Source organism: Cydia amplana, chromosome 18 (genome assembly GCF_948474715.1).
Source record: "Cydia amplana chromosome 18, ilCydAmpl1.1, whole genome shotgun sequence".
NCBI lineage: Eukaryota > Metazoa > Arthropoda > Insecta > Lepidoptera > Tortricidae > Cydia > Cydia amplana.
In genome coordinates, this window is record NC_086086.1 from 15,642,648 (window position 1) to 15,668,691 (window position 26,044).

The window sequence follows — 26,044 nt, forward strand, 5'->3', positions numbered from 1 at the left end:
GTGAATTGTTAATGTCAGGCAACAATAGTTAGCTTGATCAAATAGGCCCCCGGTAAAATTTGGTTAACTCCCCATAAAGGTGACAGTCCATTTCCAACCGCAGCTGCACTACTGTTCATTTTACTATGGAAATTGACAGTAACAGCGACGCGTTCAGTAAATATTAGTAGTGCAGCTGCGGTCAGAAATGGAATGTTACCCTAAATCTATTTTTTTTAGTAATTTTGTATCACATTTCTCGGACGGCCTTCAGATAATCTTATCACACAATCTGTCCTAATTCATTTACCGCCGACAGGCATCCTGTGTTACTACCTTATATAACATTCTATTAATGTTTCCTTTTTTAGGGCCAGATTTGGGCCATGCTTACTAGGTCTGATGTTTGGAGATGTGATATGCGACAATGTGGAAAACAGAAACAAAAAAGCAAAAAAAGCTGTCTAACTTTTTTTATGCCGACCAGTGTAAGGTTTTCCGTACTTTTTCTAATTTGTATGGAAGATATGGTAAAACTAAAATAATTAATACATTTTGAGCTCGACTAAAACTACCTACGTATAATATCATATTACAAATCTTTTAGTCGTTTGTTCACTAAGCTTACATATTAAGCTTACTTATTTTTATTGTACAAAAACAGGTTCACATAAAATTTACTGAAATTTAACTTACTTATTTTCCTATGATAGAACTTATATGTAGGTATATACTTAACATTATTTATTCACTGTGCAGAGGGAGAACGCGGCCAGTGTCCTGGGAATAATGCCTCAGGCTAATTTAGCTTTAGACATATGAGCATTTGTTATTTTAATCTCTGATTTATTATAATAGGTATGTATAATAGTTATGCCAAACATATAAAATTCGGTGAACTGACGCAAATTGAATAAGTATGTATATTTATGTACATCCTTATGTAAACTATTGTATTGCTCAAACCACTCAATGTTATACATATAAGTAAATAGTAATACCTAGTAAGTAGTTAGTAGCAAATTTGAAGCAGCACTCCATACTTATCAGTCGATCATTTACGAAACTAGCTGTAAGTGTTAGTTACTAGTGATACGATGATGTAGGGGCCCTATTTGACTCGAGAAAGTAGGTAACAAATATTTTGTACTATATTAGATTCTTCGTGGTATCTAGGATATTAGGTAGGTACCTACCTACTAGCTTATTCACGGAAAGTGGCGTTATACTAAGATTAAGAGTCTCAGGGAACTCGCCGCCGCCATATAATCAAAGACAAGCTCTGATTTTAAAACAACATTGTGAAATAACATGAAATTTTACATGAACATTCAAGTAACATAGTTATATAATAGTTTAATAAGTATCTAATTAAAGAAAATAGAGCGCGTAGAAATTTGTATGTAAAACTCTATAAAAGATTTTTACGCAGTAGGTACTATTTAATTTTTTTAAAGTCATAGTAATTATTTCGATAATTATCTATTTTACTTCCACGAAGTTGGGCACCAAAACGGTGAAGTGGTTGCCGGTAGATAGTTTTGCCAACTCTTATATTCAATGAATTGTATCTTTGATAACGTGGTTTGTTCAATAGTATAACTCAAACCGAATAGATTATTTATATCACACCTTTACTACAGTCATCTGAAATAGTATATTTCACCACGAAATGCTCTAAAATATCTGACACAATTTTATTTGTAGCCATTATTATAGAACGTGTTATGTATTTCTGCGCAATTATTTCGAAACGGCCATTTAGGTATTCGATAGTGGCTTTGGAGCTAGATGTCCCGGGTTCGCTTCCTGGTAAGAGTATTTATTTGTGTGTTTACGACATGTTTACGACGAATAAGTATTTGTAGGTTTTCTATCTAACTTAAGTATTATCTAAATTAAGTTGTAACCTTATTGAGCTTAAATACTGCGGAATTAGGAGCAAGATTTGAATTGCCACGATTTGATTTTATTAACAAGCTTTTATTAGGTCGACCTGTATGTAACTAAAATGTAATGGAATCTAAGGTAACTAATTTAACCATCTTCCAAGGATCGTAGCGTCATGAAAATTGGCAGCTGTATGTAGTTCTGATGACAATACAATAATATGGTACTGTCGAACTGATCTGATGATGGAGACAGGAGGTGGCCATAGGAACTCTGTGATGAAACAACGCAACCTAATTGTGTTAGGGGTTTTTAGAATTGTCTCGTTGTCTGTCGTAAGAAAAGTACAGTCAGCGATAAAAGCTTGTACCAAAAATTAAATTTTTGCCAAAAACTTATTTTGTTTTTTAAATATCGTCATGGTCGTATCAAAACCAGTTTAAACCATATCAAAATTGTTAAACTTAGTTTAACTAGTTCGATTTATGTCGTTTCGTTCCATAATAATTATGATATTGGTTTACTGTGCAAGACATGTATGATTGCATGAAATACGGCCAGGCTAATCATGAAAAGTTACAATACTTTGAAGAAATTACATTTCTAGTGTTATTAGTGGTGGGATTGGAATGAAGGAATGACGGCAAGTAATGAACATATTTTAGTTTATAATTGTACACCCGAAATGGGTAAGTTGATGGACATCTGTGATATTTATAAGACCTATGTATGTACCAACACAGCTTTGACATCTTATCTTACGTTATAATTGCACTACCGCGATATAGTTTCATTGTTTTTACCTTAAATTCCGACGTTTCAGCTGAGTTGCACCAGCTGTGGTGGTGTAATTAAATATGTGTACAAAACGCGAGGAAAGTAATAAAGTTAGTTTATATCTTGTGAGGAACCGCCATGAGCATAAATAAAAGAACACAATATTTTAACAACTTACCTTATTTGAGTCCGTTGCCAACTTCACATCACTTTAGTTAACTGCTGGTCTTTAGTGTAACTGCTCCACTGGCCTTCAGTACAAACATTCACGACGTAGTAAAGGCATTTAGTTATGATACTTGTGATGGTGGCTTTAAATTACGTATATAGTGGAGTATACGCATGTATATGTCTTTCATTAATTTTTATTTTTATTGTTGAAATTGTAATATAAAATGTCTTAACTTGTAACACTACCTACGCTTGTAATTGAGAAGGAACTGGCTCTTGAGGCACAGGGAAACCTACTTTGAGAGCCAGGAACCACTGTTATGTAACAATTCAAAGTTGCAATAAAGATTATTTTATTTTATTTTTTATTTTTTTAAATACTAAATTGGTTTACATAGAGCCTGTAAGGATGATTGTGTGTATGTAATAATAATAAATAAATGACATTAAAGCTATCCAAAGGGCCTCTACGTGTTGGATCTATATCCCCACGGAAGCCTATCAAAAGACCGGAATTTATAGGTCCAAAAGTGGAGATACAAATAATAAATAAAAATATGGTTTATTAAGCTATCGACACATGTCATAGGCCCTCTATGATGCGTTCAAAAACCGCAAGTTACGGGATATATCCCGTATATCCCGTATATACTTAAGCAATATTATTACTAATATCATGTACGACGACTGGTCTGGCCTAGTGGGTAGTGACCCTGCCTGTGAAGCCGCGGTCCTGGGTTCGAAAAATGAGCACAGATATTTGTTCCTGAGTCTTGGGTGTTTTCTATGTATTTGTATATTATATATATATCGTTGTCTGAGTACCCACAACACAAGCCTTCTTGAGCTTACTGTGGGACTTAGTCAATCTGTGTAAGAATGTCCTAAAATATTTATTTATTTATTATATATTTATGTCGATATCGATGCCATAATGACAAGTTAATATTTAATTATGTAGCAGTCAAATAAACTACTATTAAATATTTTCTTAATTTGAAAGAGTACATTTAAAATGTTCGTTATCTATAAGACCTACGTTCTTTTAAAAAAAGTGTGAATCATTATTGTTATTGCAATGATATCATCAGTTAAGTACAGTTAAGGATGTTTTTCTTCAAAATACTAAAATGAATAAAAATGGAAATAATAGGAGAAAATGGTGTAAAATGGACCTACCATACCAAGTAATAAGGAAGCGAAGAAAACTAGACTTAGACACGTTTTATGACTGCAATAGGCGATTTAGGGTTACATATTGTTTGAATAGCATTTCGGCTCGGCAACAGTGAAAATTGTGCGTTTATAGAATTAAATGGGAAAAATTATTACCTATGGGAAAAATTATTACATATAAAAACTTTAATCTGTGAAGTAGGTACAGTTAGCATGAATATATGGACATGAAACAACTCGCCAAAAGTATTACTAGAATACCTACTCTTCCAAGTAGAGACAAATCTATACAGTTCACGTTCTAAGTATCTATACTATACACTATCTGTATTACAGTATATACTTAGTAGATTGTTAACCGGTCACCGGAGTTAAACGGTCTACTTTTCATTTCGAATACGAGGAAAGTAAAATGCATGTGATTTAAAAAAAACGTGACTGAGTATACATTTTTATACTTTTTCTCGAGGGTACTTTCAAGTAACAATTTAGGTAAAAGAATCGTTATTTATGGAATGGGCAGTTAAAAATCAGAATGAAAATTGTATAACAAATCCATTTAAAAACAAATTTCTATTGTTTATCTTAAAAAAAAATCGTACTTGGAAAGTTAAATGCTCTGGTGCAGAAACGTCTCACTTTCTGCACACTTTTTAGAACAACAATGACCCTCTTTCAGAGCATGAGAAATTAAAATAAAATTGTTCTACATATATAGAGTTTTATCTCTTTTTGTTAAGCTGGTAGAGAATGGTAGCGACTTTTGGCGCGTGGTCTGATATTTTAATGCGTTTGATGCTGACTGTACTTAGAACATAAGATATAGGTAGTGGCAATATGTGCCTGCGTTAATCTTTTATTTTATTTATATCCATCTACGACAGACACAATGACAGAGAAACACTCAAACTTTCAACAACACTTTTTTGAATTATTAATATTATCGTATTTATCGGAAATAAAAAAACGCGCGCAAAGTTGTTTTTAAAAAGCTAAATAGTCACCACCACCAAAACTAATAAGAATTAATTTGCTTTTAAAAACTTCACAAGTTATCCAGAATAAGGTGTGTAAACTGAAATTAGCAAGCGTTTTAGTAAAATTACCGCGTTATGATATAAAATTATAAATACAATTTTTTTATGAATTAGGTAAATTACTTCCAATGCTTTTCACATTTATAATTTTAAGTAAAAAAACGTCTAAATCACAAAAAAAATCTATGGCTTAAAGGATTCGCATCCAGGTCATAATTGTTGAAAAAAAAAATCTAACTGTCAACTGTATAGCACGTTTGAATTAGGAACGTTTAAAATACCGGTAAAATCAGAACCCGCGCGAGTCCGAGCGCGCGCATCACACTGCCTCATTATCTTTACTTGCCTGTGCCGTTCAGGTGAGGTAGATCGTCCACTGCTGGCTAAGCTATGTATGTTCTAGCTGAGCTATGTAGGCAAACTGTGGATGGCAAGTCGCAGGCCGCACGCCGCTCTTTGGAGGTACAATTGCGGCTCTTGAAGTAAGAACCAACTTACTCAAAAAATTTACATTTGGAGTTCACCTCTTCTGGCCTTTAAAAATAAATTTGTGTAGAGTTTATTTCAAAGAGAATTTGAAATAGAGGCGCATTGTCAAAGTAAATTTTGTAGCCATAGTAAATTTACTGCCATCTTTCGGCACATGGTAAAACTTTTAGAACGCCATTTGACTTTGATCCTTATTCTTTCACTGATATGTGTTAAATTTGTCAAATATCAAAAAGTGGCGGCATTTACAAGGTATAGGCCAAAGGTATGGTGCCACATCTTTTACAGCGATACCAAATTCTCTTTGGTGTAGGTATCTTTAAATATAGAGCAATTTAACTGTAAAGTAAGGACGCTAAGCACGAAAAATGTCGTAAATTGACCCATCTCTATCGCACGCGCATATTTATCAAATCAAATATCATTTATTATCAGGCAACTAAGGCCCGTAGATACATAATTACATACCTTACAAACTAACATACATACAATAATAAAAATCTTACAAGCTAAAAAATATTTTATTTCGGCGACACGGTAACCACCTGTTGTGTCGCCTGTTCTGGTGTAGGATTTGGCAGATTCCCACGGAACCGCCGAAACACCACACCACCCTTCGGCCAGAATTCCGCGCTCGCGGTGGTTTCTTACTATTTTTTTGTTATTTTTAATATGTCTTTTTGTACAATTAGTACTATGCCTTATGGGAAACGGTCGAAGAGATAGTTCAGATCCGGAAACCGCTTCCAACTTTTAGTATGTAGCACACGTGTATGTAACATGGTATAGTTATAATTTACATTTTGCGAATTTCGGTCGTGATTATCTGTATGACGTCATTATTCGTTACTCAGAGACAATAGAGATGGTATCCCGGCGGTTTTAGAATCCAGGTCATATTGTTAATAATATACTAGATGCTTATGCGGATTATCCTGAAAATGAGCTATTTCGATTTTTTTTAACTTTAATGCATTTGTACTGGCAAATACCTACATTTTGTTGCATAATTTCCACATTTTTGGACGACTTTTTTTATCAGTGTATGGCTCGAGACGCCATCTTTAATGTTGTAGTACATTGCTTTAACGTCCGACTTTTGGTTTGGTTGTAAAACCCAAATAATCGAATATTTTTTTACATCATTTTTATTTATTTGTAAATTTCTCTTAAACTGTCGTTTATTTCGGTACACACTGTACAAATTAAATGTAGTATATTTAATTGGCTTTCATTTAATACCCCACACGTGTATGTGCAATGCATAGTTTGGGTGCAATATGCAATATTCGCAACGAGGTGGGAGTCATTTTTATGACGTCATTCCGCTGAAGTAGATGGCCGGCGCCGCTGTCTCCCAACAGTTTTGGAGACCCAATACTATGCCCAACAACATACTAAAAGTTGGAAGCGGTTTCCGGATCTGAACTATATTCCCATAAGGCAGTGCACTAAATAAAGAGTTTACTACTAGGTACTACTTAACTAGTACTATTGAACTTTAGAACACGAAATGTAATATAATTATCGCTTCTTACTTTTAATGGACAACATGCCTTATAACGATGATCTTGAATGTGAAAATCGAAAGATGTTTTCCGACTTTACATCATCAGTGTTTGACAGGGCAAGCAAATAGGTTCTATTATAATATGTTACAGTATTATATGCTGGTAATATATAACTCAATATACTCGTAAGTACTTAAGACCACGACGATTGTGGTCACCCTTTAACGGACAATGGGTTTATAGCTGCGGAATAAAATATATAGTTAGACTACCTTCAGTAGTGTGCAATCCCATCAAAAACATAAATGTGAAATGAGAGCCAAGTTCAATATTAAGAATATGCAAGCGTCGTTGTTGACTTCGCCGGAAAAGAATTGAGATCTAGGTACCTTATATGGGTGCCAAGTTCCAGTTTGCTTGGGATGTAATTAAATTTCAGGATTTGACTTGGCTAGTTTTTACGTACACGCTATATTATATTTGTCTATGTTACTTTTCTAAAATGTAGTGTTTTGGTATAAAAACTAGCCAAGACAAATCCAGAACTTTAATTACATCCCAAGCAAACTAGAACTGTAGGTACAGTCACCTGCAATAATATGTTACTCTTCGAAGGCTGCAAAAATATGTGACACGCTCTTATGGCTCTACAGATAAGATCGTGTCAGATATTTTTGCGGCCTTCGTTGTGTAACATATTATTGCAGGTGACTGTACTTTATGTCTGCAGCTGACTGTACATTTGATTGCGTGTATATTTACTGGCGTGCAACGGAAAGTAAGTAATCCCTGCTAATAGTGTCTGGGAGGAAACGCGCGCGTCTGCCGCTCGTCCGCTACTCGCCTTACTCTGAGGCATTCTGCACACTCTAAATTAGGACTCAACTCATAGGTAACTTGAATCTAAATTTGAAGGACTCGACTCATCACTTGAGTCTAAATTTGAAGGACTTGACGCAACACTTGAGTCTAAATTTGAAGGACTTGACTCATCACTTGAGCCTAAATTTGAACGACTTCACTTATCACTTGAGTCTAGTGAAGGACTCTATTCATTTTTACGAGCGCTTGAAAAACTTCCGAGTCGAGTAGATCATTGAGTATTTTTAAAATTATACTTAAAAGAAGTCTTAACTTCCGAAAAGACTCATATATCAATTAACTTCGTAGACTGCTTGGTAGGTTTTACTGAAACTAACAGTAATGAACATTTACATTGCTGTAGGATACATTTGCTGCAAATATTTCCTGTAATTAAGGAAATTCTCGTACATACATGCTACATATTACCAAATATTGTTTCATATACCAGTTTAAATTTAATTACAATTAGAATCTGTCAGTATACTGTCAAAATCTTAACTTATTTGTGAGCCTTAATACCTACTTAACCTGCTATTGTTTTGTAAGGCCCAAAATAGTACTTAAAAAAAAACTTGACTATTTCAAGAGTACCGTAATATTTTTACAACTATTTTGGTAGGTACCTATATGAAGAAAGTTAAATAAATAAGAAATATACACAGGTATTCAGGTTTTACATAATATTATAAAAAAAATACTCTAAATAAAAAATATCATGACCAATTCGTTTGCGATGCCCCTTAGGAAAATTGAGTAAATTAAAGAATTAACTCGGAGAACTCGAGATTATCTGCCCTACTCATATCGCAGACACCAATAGTAGCTATTTTAACCTGCCTGGCCCATTTCTCGAACGATATTAGACTAATATTATTAGTCCACAAACTGTCAAATCGTATGGGTTGCCATGACAACACACTAATAATATTAGACTAATACCGTTCGAGAAATAGGCCCATGAGAATTCATGTTGGCAGTGTACTAATATTATTAATTAAAATAAATACCTAAACCTTCCTATATACCTACTTAAAATTTACTGTCTTGTAAAACATTGACTTGCAATAAATTTCTTGTATCTTGAGGGCCTACCGCCATCACCGAAGTTCGCAAATTGCGGGCATTTTTCTCTGTCACTCTATTTACGCCTGAATTGGAGTAAAAGAGAAAGATGGCCTTAATTTGCGAACTTCGGTGTTGGCGGTAGGCTGTATAAAACAAGATGGCGTCATTGGCACTGAGCGTTCGTTAGCGGGTCGTGATCGGTCGGTTAGCGCAAATTGAGGCTTGTTACAGGTCATCATCGGTGGTTAGCTATTGTTGCGAGAAATTGTTTGAGTTTTACATAATCATCATCATCAGGCTATTATAGTGGACCCGTCAATGTTGAAGCGACCAATTAGTTAGTCAATAAGTAGTAGGAGCATTCCATGAAAACAGTATTTTTATAGTTTTTTTATGCAATAGGCAATTTCGGTATTATTTCAATTTATTTATTTATTTTAAATATCAACATTACATGTCTTGTGCATTACAATAGTACTCCCTACATACCTAGGGAGGTGAATTCGGATCGCAGGTGTTTGTGGCCACAAAATATGCGATCTGGGGCTTTACGAATTACCGCCCGCGGTTTGTCTAAGTTTTACGTCTTGCCTTGGCCAGGAAGTGAGATTTTCTCCTCGTCACTTACGAAATAATTGCTTTAATTCCGAATTACTTTGTCTTCTTGCGTATTATAGTAAAAGTAAATTAAACAGTTTATTAAGAAAAGAAGCAGCTTTAAGATGATACCAATATTACACTATAAAAAGGCAAGCCGAAAGAAAACCAGGCTCGAAATGACGAAAAAATGAGTCCGAAAGACTTACGTAACGATGGAATGCTCCAGTAAAAGGCGCGTAAGTAGATACCTAAACTATGACTCACGCTAAAACGGTCCGGGTCCGGGCCAAGGCGTCCGATATAACATTTTCTATGAAGAGTGATCGGTGATCATGTGATGCTTTCTTTAGAAAATGAAATGTTTGACTCGGACCGTTCTAAGCGCGAGTCATCCATCCTTAACCTTTTCGACGCCGTGTCAAACACTGACACGGACGCCACGTCACCGAAGTGTCAAAACTGAAATTGAACTTTATGCAAATGCGCGTAGGTCTATGTTGCTCTGTAATCTATGACGGTTTAATCCGTCTTTGGCGTTGGACCTGCGGTTCGGATATATCCGTCGTTGGCGTCGAAAAGGTTAAATGTTGGTTTTTAGACGAGTTAACTGAAACCTTGAAAAACCACCCATACAAAATAAAAAACAGTGTTCAATATTACATTTTATTTTAAGCGATACCTATACATACTGATATAAGTTCATTTATTGAAACTGTGACCACACTCACTTAACTATATGTATGTATGAAGTGAAACTATGCTACATACTGGAATGTATTTCATACAAACTGTAATTTCGAGTAACAGATTAAAAATACATTTGATATAATAGTAACATTGCTATAATTGTTCCTTATAGATAGGTATATAAAGAAAACCAGGCTATATGATTATTTTATTTCAGTTATAATAGCTACCAATGCGTTTTAAATAATTACAGTGATTTTGTTTTAAATTTCATTAAAATAAAATCAAAAATATATGACCTGATAATCGTTTTTTCGATCAACAAATTAAAAGTACAACTTTTTATCCTGCATATTTAGTAATACCTATATAAAAATCTACTGTAAAGATATCAAACACAGGACATAGTAGTTTTATCACGTTCAAATAAACCATTGACGATCAATTTAGCGTACATTTCACATTTATTACAAAGGAAAACTATTTTTCACCTCAGCAGCTCGAACAAGGGTACTTTGCTACTTAAAAACAGTGAGCAAAATGCGATTTTGCTCACTGAGTGACACAAAATGAGCAAAATGCGATTTTGCTCACTGTTTTTAAGTAGCAAAGTACCCTTGTTCGAGCTGCTGAGGTGAAAACTTAATTGTTGGTATATCTTAAGAAAACATGAGTGAATAGAGGTAAGTGATGAAGAAGGAATACATTTTTCGGGTTCTCTAATATGTTCTCACTGCTGAGGTGAAAAGTTTTGTGAACTACACGAGATCAAAGTTATTTACATCTCGTGCGCTTTGGAGTCCCTTACTACGCTCAAGATTCTAAATTAGGTATAGAATCTTTCGCTTGCACGGGACTCAAAATAAGCACTCGAAAAAATATCAAACTTTGATCTCTTGTTGTACAAATAACTATTCTATCTTTTGTACAATGATTTTATTCTGTTTTCTTGTTGTACATTATTTTTAATGTAACCGATATACCAGACATTCTAGGTAGGTTAATTGAATGATACCTATAGCATGTCAATATAAAACTCCAAAAAAATATGACCAGTAAGTACGCATTAGTTTAAAAAACGTCAAATGTCTTTAAGAACAGTACTTTATAGAACAGGGGCCCGTTTCTCAAAAGCAGGTAACTTGTAATACAAGTGGAAGTCCCTTTCTAACAAAAGCTTTCAAAAAGTGATATCCGCTTGTATTACAAGTTACAAGCTTTTGAGAAACGGGCCCCAGATCGACATAACTTGTATACCATACGTATGTTTAACAAAATGTAATTATATCACTGAGTAAAAAACGTATAAAATTATAAGTAATGAATATGATTTAACATAAAACACCAATGAATAACATAAGAAACTCGCGACTATTTTATACAAAAAACATGATATAATACAAGTTTTTAAGACCTAGTTTGTCCGTTCAAATGAAGAGATTCTCTGACAAAGTCGGACTAAGGTAACACTGCACGGAATTTGCGATGTGTGGCAATGTCATTATTAAACGAAAACTTCTATGAAAAGATGACGTTTACTAATGACACTCCGTCACTTTGTTTCAAGTCGGTACAAAGATAACTTAAACGGACTCCAATTATTTGCGATATTTAATATTATCAATTAATTGATTATAAAAAGCCGCGAATGTTCAATACAAACCTTTGATTTGAACTTTTGAACGATAACATTAAATTAAATTTAAATAAAATCCTTGATTATTGCACGTTTTCGATATCTGTCGCTGCGACGGAAAATGACAGTAATATTAATAAAACATCATAATTCTAATAGAAATAATCGCAGTTATAGATACAATATAGCAGCCTTAGAAACAAAATAACCTTATCGGCACACAGTTTTAAGTAATTCGGGTAATTGCGAATACTGAAAATTGTTAAGTAATTTCGAATGGACACTAATTTAACGGATTAACTGTGTTTTCGGAATTACCCGAATGCGCATAATTTATTTTTCAGAGTGTACGGTAAAAATTAAGTTTGCTGTTAGTATACACTGAATTAATTGTACAGATGTAGTGTATAATTATTTTGCATCGTATTCGGGAACGTGCGTATTTGTCATGCTATTTCAGTCAACCTTAGTACTATTTGTACCGAGACTGACTGAAATAGCAAGAACGTTCGTACGTTTCCGCGAAAATATGATGGAAAATAATTATACACTACATCTGTATAAAGTGTCATTCAATTGAACTTGCGAACTATGTAAACAAAAGTTACTAGTAATTTGACATTCAGTGTCAATTTTAGTATGGCGGTTTGTTTACATAGTTAGCAAGTTCTATTGAATGACACTTTACGTATACGTTTCTTGCGAGACAGTAGTTCGCTAATCGCTTTCCACTCTGACAGCTGCCTAACTGACAATGTTTTCATAAAAACAAGATTTCTCTAACAATACGGCATCAAGCCTAATTTTAACTTAATCTATTTATCCTCCATTAACTACTAACAATTAATTTAACTTGACTAAGTACTTGACACCTTGACATGTCCATGAGAGACTTTATACAATATACTTTCTACCCATATATGCCCAGTGGGTTAAATTTTACACATTAAAAAACGCTCATGTTCAAATATAGTAACTATTTCTGGGCTTAATGGGAAACTAAAAACAAAATTTACGACTAAATACGGGTAGGTAGTATAAACAAAAATACGATTTAAATTATGATACTAATTTGTAACACAAGAACGATCACATGAACAGTACTTCATTTTGTGTTCTTTTATATTTTATGGAACTATCCTTTATTTGTGGCTTTCCATAGAAAAGGGTTCTTATGAATGTGCATAAAGATTAATCCATCAGAATAAGATCCTAATGCACATGAGATGGAACATACGGAAATGTTCTGTTAGAAAGTTCCTAAGCACATGAAGCATAAAGACCCTATTCTGGTGGAAAGACACATTTTACGGATACGGATTTACTAATGTTTTAACAAAAGAAGGAATGCTACAAGCACAGTTTTAATTTGATCGCACGATGTTCCAAATATGGAACAAACGTCGCAGAAGTAAATAAACATCACATCACAAATGAGGTAAATATACCTACACATTTGTGACCAAAAGGAATCCAATTATAAATGTACCCATAACGGGCTAAATTTCTTCTAATTTTGTTCCTAAACAATGGCACGTTATTGCTAAAAATCAAGTTCCATTTTTTAATGTTCCATATATGGAACAATCAATTTAATGTAAACAAATTGGGAAAATACTCAAGCTACCACACACACAAATTCTACTTATAGTTTACTTTGACAAACTTTAGGACCACATTAATGAATTAATGAGTAAGAGAGGCATGATTTTATAGTATAGGAGTAGAAAAAACTTTACCACTTATTGTAACACATCAGCACAGATTTTAAGTATAGAAATATTATGTGACGTCCCACGGGAAAAGGTACCATATGGCGGTTGGAGCTAACGCTATTATTAATATTATTGCGGTGCTATGCGACGTAAGCGCCAGCCGCTATTATGTACCTTTTCGCGTGGAACGTCACAAATTTACTTTGATAACAAACTCAAAACAAACCGCTACCAGTTTTGTAAAGCTACACTGTATATTCTTATTAAAACAATTATATATCTCACATCTCAATAACATTGAGACAAATACTGCAATCCATATCACATTACATATAGGTATGTATATAAATATAACTTAAATAACATTCAAACGTTACAAAATATCTACATTAGCTAGAATGAAGCTATTTTTAAACACATTTAGTTTCAGAATATTGAAAACTTTCGGTTTTTAAACGCATATTAAACACATTTATAGACGGGTCTATCGCGAAATTTATTTTATCGCCCTTTATTTACCGACGTTTCGACACAGATTTCACTGGTACGTAGAGGTCGCGGCTAACTGATGTCCCAGCAAAGTGTCAAAATAGAGATTTGTGCGAAAACCCGACGAAAAGTGTATGAAAGTGAAAAATAAATTCCGCGATAGACCCGTCTACAAATCGTCAGGTGACAAGCAAAATTCAGTAAACTGTACCTCCACAAGTTCATAGCCGTAGTGAACCATATTAGTACGAAAAGAAGGTTGATTTTTGTTTAAATATTTTATAGTAATTAGTGACTTGCTTGTCATCTGACGAAATGTGAGTTAATATTCAGATTTATCAAATTTAACAGCAAATTATATGAATATAATTCACCCATACTCACTTTTAAAGCAATAGGTACAGTCGCCTGCAATAATATGTTACTCTTCGAAGGCCGCAAAAATATGTGACACGCTCTTATGGCCCCACAAATAAGATCGGGCCAGATATTTTTGCGACCTTCGAATAGTAACATATTATTGTGTACAGTCACAGATGACACTGAATACGCTAACCTATAATATTTACAGAAAATATATAAAAATATTGACTTCGCACAACAAGGATATGTATGGGAAACAGTTTAAAGTACATTTTCGTGGATCATCCACAAGATACCGTCGTTAAGGGCTAAAATAGCATGCGAATAAGAACGTAATGCAAATATGTTTAGAATCCCTTGAACGTATGTAAAGTATAATTTAAAATTTTCGCGTTTTGAACACATATTAACTCACATTTTATAGACGGGTCTATCGCGAAATTTATTTAATTACCTTTATTTACCGACGTTTCGACACAGGTTTCACTGGTCGTGGTCGCGGCTAACTGATGTCCACCGAGTGACCGTGAAACCTGTGTCGAAACGTCGGTAAATAAAGGTAATAAAATAAATTTCGCGATAGACCCGTCTATAAATATGAGTTAGTATGCAAAGTAGCAGAAAATACTAAGCGAGAGAAGCGTTCAAAATGAGCTAAACACAAAATTATTAAAAAGTCGGTAGCTCAGTTGGCAAAGTCAGGGTCGCGAGTTCGAGTTTCGTCCGAAGCGCTTAATTTTTCCATTTTTCATTTATTTTTAAGTTTTCTCGTATCGGGATATGCGTGAGTGTAAGTCATTTTGAACATCAACACATAGCTACTTTCTCACTATATGGCCGTCTTAGTATTTAATCTAAAAAGGGAATGATTTAAGATAATTTTATATGACATGAGTTCAGTCGATCTATTAAGAGAGTTATATAAAGAGAGCAGATTTATTTATTTTTACGAATAATAATAATATGATGATGATGGCAGTTAAGACCAATTCAATAAGTTTACATACGACTTAATTTTATTTTTTTATTAAATTACTTTAATTTTTAAATGCATTACGCCTACACACAAATTATCCATGATTTATTTAATATAATTGTATAAGTACTTATAGTATAAATTAAATTAAGGTTGGTAAGTACAAAATTACCTAAAGTAAAATTAGGGTATAAAAATTGAGACATAATAGCAACCTAGAATAAAAGTTGCTTAAAAACTACAGGGAATCGAGCCTAATATAAAAGTCACGCGTACAGAGAGACACTTCAACGACCATTTTGTAAATTATTGCATAAAGTACGGCTACCACGAGCATGTCACTGACCAGTACGGCTACCACTAGTTTGACACTAAGTCGTGGTAAGGCTACTGACACTGATATATTCGCTAACGTCTGCGTATTTTACTTTCTATACATTTCGCTCGCACTAATATGCCAGTACGAGCGAGATGCAAAGAAAGTAAGTTACGCACACGCTAGGGAATATATCAGTTCAGTTCATGTTAATGACAAACTAAAGGAGTCAATTTGACAATTGTCATTTCAATATATTTTGCAACCTACAAGTTGCAAATTATATTGAAAAGAGCGTCTAAGTCATAAAGGGCCGGTTATTTTTTTCCGTCTAATTTTGATAAAAAATTATGGGTGGAATAAATACAAAATCACAATTTGGGACAAAATAATGTATGTAATTTTTCGTCGATTTAAAATACCATACGTTTACGTAACCTTTTGGAAGATTTTTAGGACATACGATGAAATTGCGCTTAGGCATAATGTACAGAATACCAAATTTTATCAAAATCTTACGAAAAAACCTGCAATAAAATAAAAATTGGTCCAAAAGATGCTATAAATATCTGTTAAAAGTGTCCAACTGTGCCTACTAATTCTCATATATTTCATAGAATACCTTACATAAACATATATATATGGTACCATCACTAAAATAATAAATTCATATTGATTAAAGACCTGCCATGTTTGATAGTAATGGTGCCACATACATTAAAAAACGTTAAAACAAAGAATTTCGTACAACCCGCCTGTTCCTATCTCTATCGCACGCGCATAATTATATTGCTGTCTCGCTTGCGCAATGGCATGGACAGGCGACATAATGGGCGTGTCTATGTACGAAATTCTCATTGCTTAGCGTCCTTATTTTACAAGGAATACTTAACGCTTCGAGTAATTGCATAGAGTAATATTACCTAAACATTTTAACTATCGAGATAAATAAACGTATTATATTAACATTAGTATATTCTATAATAATGATAAGAATAACGAACGATTCGCGCTCTGGTAGTTTTTTTTTGCACTGGCAACATTGATTACATTTTAATATATGTCCCAAAATTTCAAACTCGATTTTGCAACGTAGGACCTTGTGGTAACCCCCTTTTTAGGGTTCCGTAGCCAAATGGCAAAAAACGGAACCCTTATAGATTCGTCATGTCTGTCTGTCTGTCTGTCCGTCTGTCCGTCCGTATGTCACAGTCACTTTTCTCCGAAACTATAAGAACTATACTGTTGAAACTTGGTAAGTAGATGTATTCTGTGAACCGCATTAAGATTTTCACACAAAAATAGAAAAAAAAAACAATAAATTTTTGGGGTCCCCCATACTTAGAACTGAAACTCAAAAATTTTTTTTTCATCAAACCCATACGTGTGGGGTATCTATGGATAGGTCTTCAAAAATGATATTGAGGTTTCTAATATCATTTTTTTCTAAACTAAATAGTTTGCGCGAGAGACACTTCCAAAGTGGTAAAATGTGTCCCCCCCCCCCCCCCCGTAACTTCTAAAATAACAGAATGATAAAAGTAAAAAAAAATTATGATGTACATTACCATGTAAACTTCCACCGAAAATTGGATCTAGTAAGTAGTTTTTTTTTTTAATACGTCATAAATCGCCTAAATACGGAACCCTTCATGGGCGAGTCCGACTCGCACTTGGCCGCTTTTTCTCTAATTGTATAAATTAGAAAGGGATGGATAGTCTACCACGCACGCGAGATACTTACTGTCATAAGCAGTACACAAAAGCCTTTATTTATTTTATAAAAAAAAATTCAGCATCGGTTACCAATACTACCGCTACTGACTGAACGGGAACGAACTCGTTGAAAAAGCAATTTTACGGTCCTATTTATATGGTTCAAATTTATGTAACAGCTTATTCTGTTATGTGGTACCTACCTTGAAAACGTCACATATGGTCTCACTTACTAAGCGTAAGCGCTGGTGGCCTAGCGGTAAGAGCGTGCGACTTGCAATCCGGAGGTCGCGGGTTCGAACCCCGGCTCGTACCAATGAGTTTTTCGGAACTTATGTACGAAATATCATTTGATATTTACCAATCGCTTTTCAGTGAAGGAAAACATCGTGAGGAAACCGGACTAATCCCAATACGGGCCTAGTTTACCCTCTGGGTTGGAAGGTCAGATGGCAGTCGCTTTCGTAAAACTAGTGCCCACGCCAATTACTGGGATTAGTTGCCAAGCGGACCCCAGGCTCCCATGAGCCGTGGCAAAATGCCGGGACAACGCGAGGAAGATGATGATGATGATGGTCTCACTTACTAGGTTCCTTGAGTAGAGTCCAGACGAGCTGTGCAAATCGACCGATTTGATCAGGAAAATAATTGGCGCCAATCTCATCTAGCGTCCACACGTACACAATCACCAATTTGCATTCCATACTAACTTCGAAAATTGGCATTTTTGTGTCCGCACCTGCTGATTTGATCGGGGAATCAAATTGGCGTTTGCGTCCGTACGGCCTGACTCGATCGGACAATTTCATCAGATTGGCGAAAAATTGTCTCGTCTGGACTCCACTTTATCTTTGTCGGTTCTCAATGTTGCCAGTATTTTCTACTAATTTAGTAGTTTTTATGGCATAATACTCTCTTATTCCATTCGCCTTTGTCCCATTTTGTATATCCACGTTGAGTTGGTATTGCCAGTACCTAAATGATTTCCGTCTATTTGGGAGTTTTGATGGCGTAATACGGTCTTACTAGCTAAGCTCGCGCGCTGAGAGTTCCTTAGTCTCCAGTTGTGTTGATAATGTTGCCAGTAGTTTTCTACCAATTTGGGAGTTTTGATGGCGTAATACGGTGTTACTAGCTAAGCTCGCGCACCGAGAGTTCCTTAGTTTCCAGTTGTGTTGATAAAGTTGTCAGTAGTTTTCTACCAATTTGGGAGTTTTGATGGCGTAATACGGTCTTACTAGCTATGCTCGCGCGCCGAGGGTTCCTTAGTCGCCTGTGTCGACCCAGCTCATCTCCTCGGCTATTCTGTCCAAGCAATTACACAGGAACTGGTACTGTGAACAAAATATAGTTTCGTGAATAATATTTTTCTAAATATCGTAGAGAAAAAAGAAATGTTTCATGTATTCATGTAAATGTAAATGTTTCGAGAGCCAATCGACTATTACCTATTTTATTTTAGTGTATCTTATATCTTTAATTCTTGTATATATTTGTGTATATATCCATATATTTCTGGAAGAACGCGCATTTTTGAGTTTTTATAACAATGATGTTTTCCGAGCAAAGCTACATTTATAGTGGCACGTTCACACTTTGCTATAGCAACGTCAGCTCGGGCCGGCTACTTACTTAGGTGTGCGCAGCGGCAGCTGACGTTCACGAGGCTTCATGATACAGTAGGCACACTATAATAAGTAGTCATGAACTTACGTATGGCGTAAATAGAGCGATAGTCCTCTTATGATAATTATGAAATACGTAATTCTAGCTGCGGTATGTATAAAGTTGGCGTACGGAGCGGCAGCTGACGTTCACGAGGCTTCATGATACATGTAGGCACACTATGATAAGTAGTTATAGACGTACGTATGGCGTGAACAGAGCGATGGTCCTCGTATGATCCTGGAATACGTGATTTTAGCTGCGGCTTGTATAACGTTGGCGTACGGAGCGGCAGCTGACGTTCACGAGGCTTCATGATACACTATAAAAAGCAGTCGTGAATTTACGTATGGCGTGAAGAGCGCGATGGTCCTTGATTTTAGCTGCGGCTTGTATAACGTTGGCGTACGGAGCGGCAGCTGACGTTCACGAGGCTTCATGATACACTATAAGTAGTCGTGAACTTACGTATGGCGTGAAGAGCGCGATGGTCCTTGATTTTAGCTGCGGCTTGTATAACGTTGGCGTACGGAGCGGCAGCTGACGTTCACGAGGCTTCATGATACACTATAAGTAGTCGTGAACTTACGTATGGCGTGAAGAGCGCGATGGTCCTTGATTTTAGCTGCGGCTTGTATAAAGTTGGCGTACGGAGCGGCAGCTGACGTTCACGAGGCTTCATGATACACTATAAGTAGTCGTGAACTTACGTATGGCGTGAAGAGAGCGATGGTCCTGGTGTGGTCGCGCGTGGAGTATGAGAGGCGCGCGGCGGCTTGTATAACGTTGGCGTACGGAGCGGCAGCTGACGTTCACGAGGCTTCATGATACACTATAAAAAGCAGTCGTGAACTTACGTATGGCGTGAAGAGCGCGATGGTCCTTGATTTTAGCTGCGGCTTGTATAACGTTGGCGTACGGAGCGGCAGCTGACGTTCACGAGGCTTCATGACAGTAGTCGTGAACTTACGTATGGCGTGAAGAGAGCGATGGTCCTGGTGTGGTCGCGCGTGGAGTATGTGATGCGCGCGGCGGCCGCGTCGTCGTCGGCGCGCCACTCGCGCACGGAGCGCCACGGCACCTCGGCGCTCTGCGCGCCCCCCTCCGCGCACGCGGTCAACTTCAGACCGTTCCAGCCTGGAAGATGACAATAAAGATAAAGCGGCCAAGTGCGAGTCGGACTCGCCCATGAAGGGTTCCGTATTTAGGCGATTTATGACGTATAAAAAAAAAGCTACTTACTAGATCTCGTTCAAACCAATTTTCGGTGGAAGTTTACATGGTAATGTACATCATATATTTTTTTTAGTTTTATCATTCTGTTATTTTAGAAGTTACGGGGGGGGGACACACATTTTACCACTTTGGAAGTGTCTCTCGCGCAAACTATTCAGTTTAGAAAAAAATGATATTAGAAACCTCAATATCATTTTTGAAGACCTATCCCATAACCCACACGTATGGGTTTGATGAAAAAAAAAATTTTGAGTTTCAGTTCGAAGTATGGGGAACCCCAAAAATGTATTGTTTTTTTTTCTATTTTTGTGTGAAAATCTTAATGCGGTTCACAGAATACATCTACTTACCAAGTTTCAACAGTATAGTTCTTATAGTTTCGGAGAAAAGTGGCTGTGACATACGGACGGACAGACAGACGGACAGACAGACATGACGAATCTATAAGGGTTCCGTTTTTTGCCATTTGGCTACGGAACCCTAAAAACCGGCCAAGTGCGAGTCGGACTCGCGCACGGAGGGTTCCGCACCATCAACAAAAAATAGAGCAAAACCAGCAAAAAAACGGTCACCCATCCAAGTACTGACCCCGCCCGACGTTGCTTAACTTCGGTCAAAAATCACGTTTGTTGTATGGGAGCCCCACTTAAATCTTTATTTCATTCTGTTTTTAGTATTTGTTGTTATAGCGGCAACAGAAATACATCATCTGTGAAAATTTCAACTGTCTAGCTATCACGGTTCGTGAGATACAGCCTGGTGACGGACGGACGGACGGACGGACGGACGGACGGACGGACGAACGGACAGCAGTCTTAGTAATAGGGTCCCGTTTTTACCCTTTGGGTACGGAACCCTAATGAACATAATTTTAGTATACCGCAACTTTAGTATACCATAGAGTAATAACTTATACATACTGTACTTTTAACTGTTTTTCCTTCACAATCAAATATGACATTGAAATTTGCGACGGAAGATTTAGTGATTGTGTGGCTTTTAACGTTGTAACTCAGTAACTCTGAAAGTATACGGTTTAAACCCCGGCTCGTACCAATGAGTTTTTCGGAACTTATGTACGAAATATCATTCGATATTTACCAGTAGCTTTTTGGTGAAGAAAAAAATCGTGCTTGTGAAAAATTTACATGTAAAAGTGCCCATGTGGCCTATTTGCTGAATAAATGTTTGAATTTTTTTTTTCAATATACTTATTTGCTAAAAAAAGTTTTATTATTTTTTATTATTGTAAAAATGTCTTTTTCCATCAGAGAAGGGTCCTTATGGACATGGAAGATAAGGACGCAAGACGCTTGGAGCGCCACAAATATTCTTCTAATAAAGATAAAAAAAGATAGTACTAGTACTAAGATAGAACTTTCCTCTCTAAAGAACCTTGTTTTGCATCAAAAACGAAACGCATTTCTTGCGTTACTTATAGGTGACCCAGGATCTATTGAGGATGCGCCATGTTGCGGAATTTCACTGGAACTATTTTTTTCATACTACACTGAATTGTCACCCTATACATGAGAATAACAGCGCCCTCTTAACAATTATCATATATTACTGGTCAGGCTATATTTTTATATCTTACCGATGGTGACGTTGAGTGTGGGAGTGAGACAGGCGTCGGTCCGCAGAGGGGGGAAGGCGATGTCTCCGTAGCCGGGCAGCGTGCGAGCGAGAGCGAGATAGTCGGCGGCGCGCCGCACGTCTTGCAGCGCCTTTAGTTGGTAGAGACGTGCGCCTGCGACGCACACGCCGCGGTTCACATCTTCTACGGCCTGGAAATTATATCAAATTATAAATAAATCCATATTACTTATATATCACTACATAGTATAAAACAAAGTCGCTGTATGTCTATCCCTGTGTATGCTTAGATCTTTAAAACTACGCAACGGATTTTGATGCGCTTTTTAGGGTTCCGTACCCAAAGGTAAAAACGGGACCCTATTACTAAGACTCCGCTGTCCGTCCGTCCGTCCGTCCGTCCGTCCATCCGTCCGTCCGTCCGTCCGTCCGTCCGTCCGTTCGTCCGTCTGTCACCAGGCTGTATCTCACGAACCGTCATAGCTAGACAGTGGAAATTTTCACAGATGATGTATTTTTGTTGCCGCTATAACAACAAATACTAAAAACAGAATAAAATAAAGATTTAAGTGGGGCTCCCATACAACAAACGTGATTTTTGACCGAAGTTAAGCAACGTCGGGCGGGGTCAGTACTTGGATGGGTGACCGTTTTTTTGCTTGTTTTTTTTTTTGCTTGTTTTGCTCTATTTTTTGTTGATGGTGCGGAACCCTCCGTGCGCGAGTTCGACTCGCACTTGGCCGGTCTTTTTAATAGATATAGTGATTCAAGAGATAGGTTTATGTATAATTTGTTAACCCGTGCGAATCCGGGGCGGGTCGCTAGTAAGTAATATAGGACGCTTTCACACACATCGATCTAATACCTCTGTAAGCTCAATAAGGCTGTGTTTCCATCAGAGATGTGCGAGAATGCGTAGCATATTTATTTTTTGCGAGGGACGTGTTTATTAAGAACCAATCACTTCATTTGCCTATCCTCGCTGAGCGCAGCTCTAGTCAGACAGACGTGGCTCACTCCGCGATTTCGTCGCGTCGCTACAAGTACATGCGGCCCACACCAATTTTGGTGCCTATGCATAGTAGTTGCCGCGCGCCGCTAAAAACAGGCCAAGTGCGAGTCGGACTCGCGTACGGAGGGTTCCGCACCATCAACAAAAAATAGAGCAAAACAAGCAAAAAAAACGGTCACCCATCCAAGTACTGACCCCGCCCGACGTTGCTTAACTTCGGTCAAAAATCACGTTTGTTGTATGGGAGCCCCACTTAAATCTTTATTTTATTCTGTTTTTAGTATTTGTTGTTATAGCGGCAACAGAAATACATCATCTGTGAAAATTTCAACTGTCTAGCTATCACGGTTCGTGAGATACAGCCTGGTGACAGACGGACGGACGGACGGACAGCGGAGTCTTAGTAATAGGGTCCCGTTTTTACCCTTTGGGTACGGAACCCTAAAAACGGCCTGCTCGCGCTTGCGCTACTAGCTCTTGTAATAGACGTGTTTTATTAGATAGTGAACCTTCTGTACCTAGTACTATTATAATGTACCTAGTTATACTTCCTGTACCTACACAGTTTATACAATAAATATTTCTGATTTCTGATTATTTATTCTGTGCTGTAGTGGACGATATTCTATTAATATTTTTCTTTCTCAACCGATCAGCGAATTGACAGCTGACTTTCATGAGGCATAATTCATTTATAAAACGAACCATTACTTACCTACTTAACTTTATTTTAGAATAAATTTAAAAGTGGATAAATTACTGTCTTGGGTGAGACTTGGAGTATCAATCCAAAAGCCAAGTTCAAGTCACACCCAAGACAGTAATTTTCCCACTTTTAAATTAATTCTAAGCTTGATAGCATCGTTCGCAGACGTTTCTGCTTGTTAAAAATTAAAATAAGTTTACATTCTTCAACTGCCGAACGGAGCGACAGCTGACGTTTACGTAACATCATTAACCTACTAAACTTAGCTTTTAAATTTTATATTATTTTTATTTTATATTATTTTGTAGTGTTGTAATTTATTGTATTGTACTGTATGAGTTTAAAACTTGAAATAAACAATATTATTATTATTATATTATTCCTTTATTTATTTATCTTCTCTAAGTTAGGATTTTTTTTCTACTCCAGCACTTAAATGTGTCAATTAAATGACTGACAGTGATATCTAAAGCAATGTCATTTGAATGCTTTGTCTATAGGCTCATAAGATGACTGCTAGCAGTCATCTTATGAGTATAATACAACTGCTTTATTTTTTTTAAAGATACAAGTTCCGATCATCTTGATTGAAAGAGGTATGTTTTCATTTACAATAATAACTCTTTTTTTTTAAATAATAACTCTTTTTTTTTAAATAATAACTCAATTTTTTTTAAATAATAACTCTTTTTTTTAATAATAACTCTTTTTTTTTTAATAATTACCCTTTTTTTTTTTTTGCTGCAGCTGTCATAGAAAAAGTAATGTATGCAACAGCTCATAATTGGGTCTTAAAATTCAAGGGTCGAAGTTAAGTTTGTAAAAAAAGACCCGAGAATTTTAAGAACCCTTATTATATCACTGTTGCATAAACTACTATATTATTACCTGCCAAAACACGAATGCTCTCGCGGCCGAGTCGGCGCACACGGCAGCCTCGCGCCGCGGGTTCCACACCCAGCGCCGCACGGCGAGGCAGGATGATGATGCGGTAGAATAGTTTTGTATGTAGAGGGAGTGTGGACATTCATTCGGTTGGAGTTTGCGCTCTGAAACATCAAATAAAAGTTAAAAGAAATCCATACTAATATTACAAAAGTGTGTCTGTCTATCTGTTATCTCTTCACGCTTAAACCGCTGAAAAGATTTAGTTTAAATTTGGCATAAATGATAAATCATTTATTTGCTTGAAAAGCATAGTAGTTCAAGTCCCAGGGAAATACATAGGATAGTTTTTATGTCGGAAGTCATCCCTAAAGAGGGTGAAAAGGGTGGTGGTAATGAGAAAATTAATGTTTTGCCTGTTCATTGGTGTAAAGCTTTGGATTCCTCCGAAAGCGGTGCCGTCATATAGCGGCCGCAAAAAGACAGCCGTCTTTACGGTGGCGACATGTGGAAAGTACCACGGCGTCATAACACACCGTCAGCCACCAAGGCCAAAGCGGCAAATTTGAAAAATGTAGGCGCGATGGGATAACGTCCCATAGAAAATTTGAATTTCGCGCCTTTTTCTACTGACAAGATTTGCTTGATCATCTATAATTTACTTGGAGGATGAAATATCATCAGAAGAGGAAAATAATCGTAGTACGGAATCATTTATTCAAATCTCGTGCCATTTATTCAAAATGGCGTCACCGCTATCTAATAAAACGTTCACGAAACTATCGACACCGTCATGACGGCCGTCATCCAAATGACGGCACCGCTTTTTTACGTTACGTTGACGTCTAGGAAACCGCGCCATCTTGTTTACATAGAGAACGTTCTAGTGACGTCATTCACCGCTATATAGCGGCCGTCATATTACGGCACCGTTTTCGGAGGAATCCAAAGGTTAAGTAATCAAGCATATTATGCTCAAAATTATTGCCATAAAATTTTATCCAGGCGCTATACTTTAACTGCTGGAACTAATTCCACGCAGACGAAGTCGCGAGCAAAAGCTAGTAGATTATATTCGAGGTATTGTCGAACGGACCCCTACGCCCGTCGAGAAAGATGCGTTCAAGTAAAACTCACCAAAATTGTACTCGACGATCTCAAACAGGTAGAAGTATTTCTGTACAGACTTGGATAGTCCGATCTTTTCGCAAACAGCGCGGTATACGTCATCGGCGTTGGTGGATTTCAGAACAGAGACGGTTACCACTTCCTTGTCCGGAAGGAGCACCTGCAAATCAAATTAAAACATTGATACTAGTATAAATAAACTTTAATTGTTTTGTTATATAGGTCGTTGAGGTACATTTACTTATAAGGTTTTTGAAGTGAAAACTTCTTTAGCGGCGCTGTGTACGCGGCTTGTGATGGGGAAAAAATGTTAAACTCGTAACAGGTGTCACGTGACCGTAAGACGTAAGTAAGACGGA

The 26,044-nt window shown here is 36.6% G+C and overlaps 2 protein-coding genes across 4 annotated transcripts in view; both read right to left on the reverse strand.

Moving 5' to 3' along the window:
* The window catches only part of LOC134656310 (myogenesis-regulating glycosidase), a 43,850-nt gene extending 38,497 nt beyond the window's left edge, over window positions 1–5,353 (reverse strand). Inside the window, exons 1-2 of the mRNA XM_063511819.1 lie at window positions 5,312–5,353; window positions 2,825–2,897 (exon numbers count right to left, since the gene is read on the reverse strand). The gene's annotated coding sequence lies outside the window, so the exon portion shown is untranslated. The remainder of the gene's footprint in view (window positions 1–2,824; window positions 2,898–5,311) is intronic.
* A 13,086-nt stretch (window positions 5,354–18,439) lies between these two features.
* The window catches only part of LOC134656322 (sorting nexin-27), a 39,902-nt gene continuing 32,297 nt past the window's right edge, over window positions 18,440–26,044 (reverse strand). For all 3 annotated transcript variants that reach the window (XM_063511832.1, XM_063511834.1, XM_063511833.1), the window contains exons 7-11: window positions 25,695–25,845; window positions 24,561–24,721; window positions 21,956–22,145; window positions 20,093–20,259; window positions 18,440–18,791 (exon numbers count right to left, since the gene is read on the reverse strand). In XM_063511832.1, the coding sequence (XP_063367902.1) occupies window positions 18,723–18,791; window positions 20,093–20,259; window positions 21,956–22,145; window positions 24,561–24,721; window positions 25,695–25,845 (738 nt within the window). In that variant the 3' untranslated portion in view covers window positions 18,440–18,722. The remainder of the gene's footprint in view (window positions 18,792–20,092; window positions 20,260–21,955; window positions 22,146–24,560; window positions 24,722–25,694; window positions 25,846–26,044) is intronic.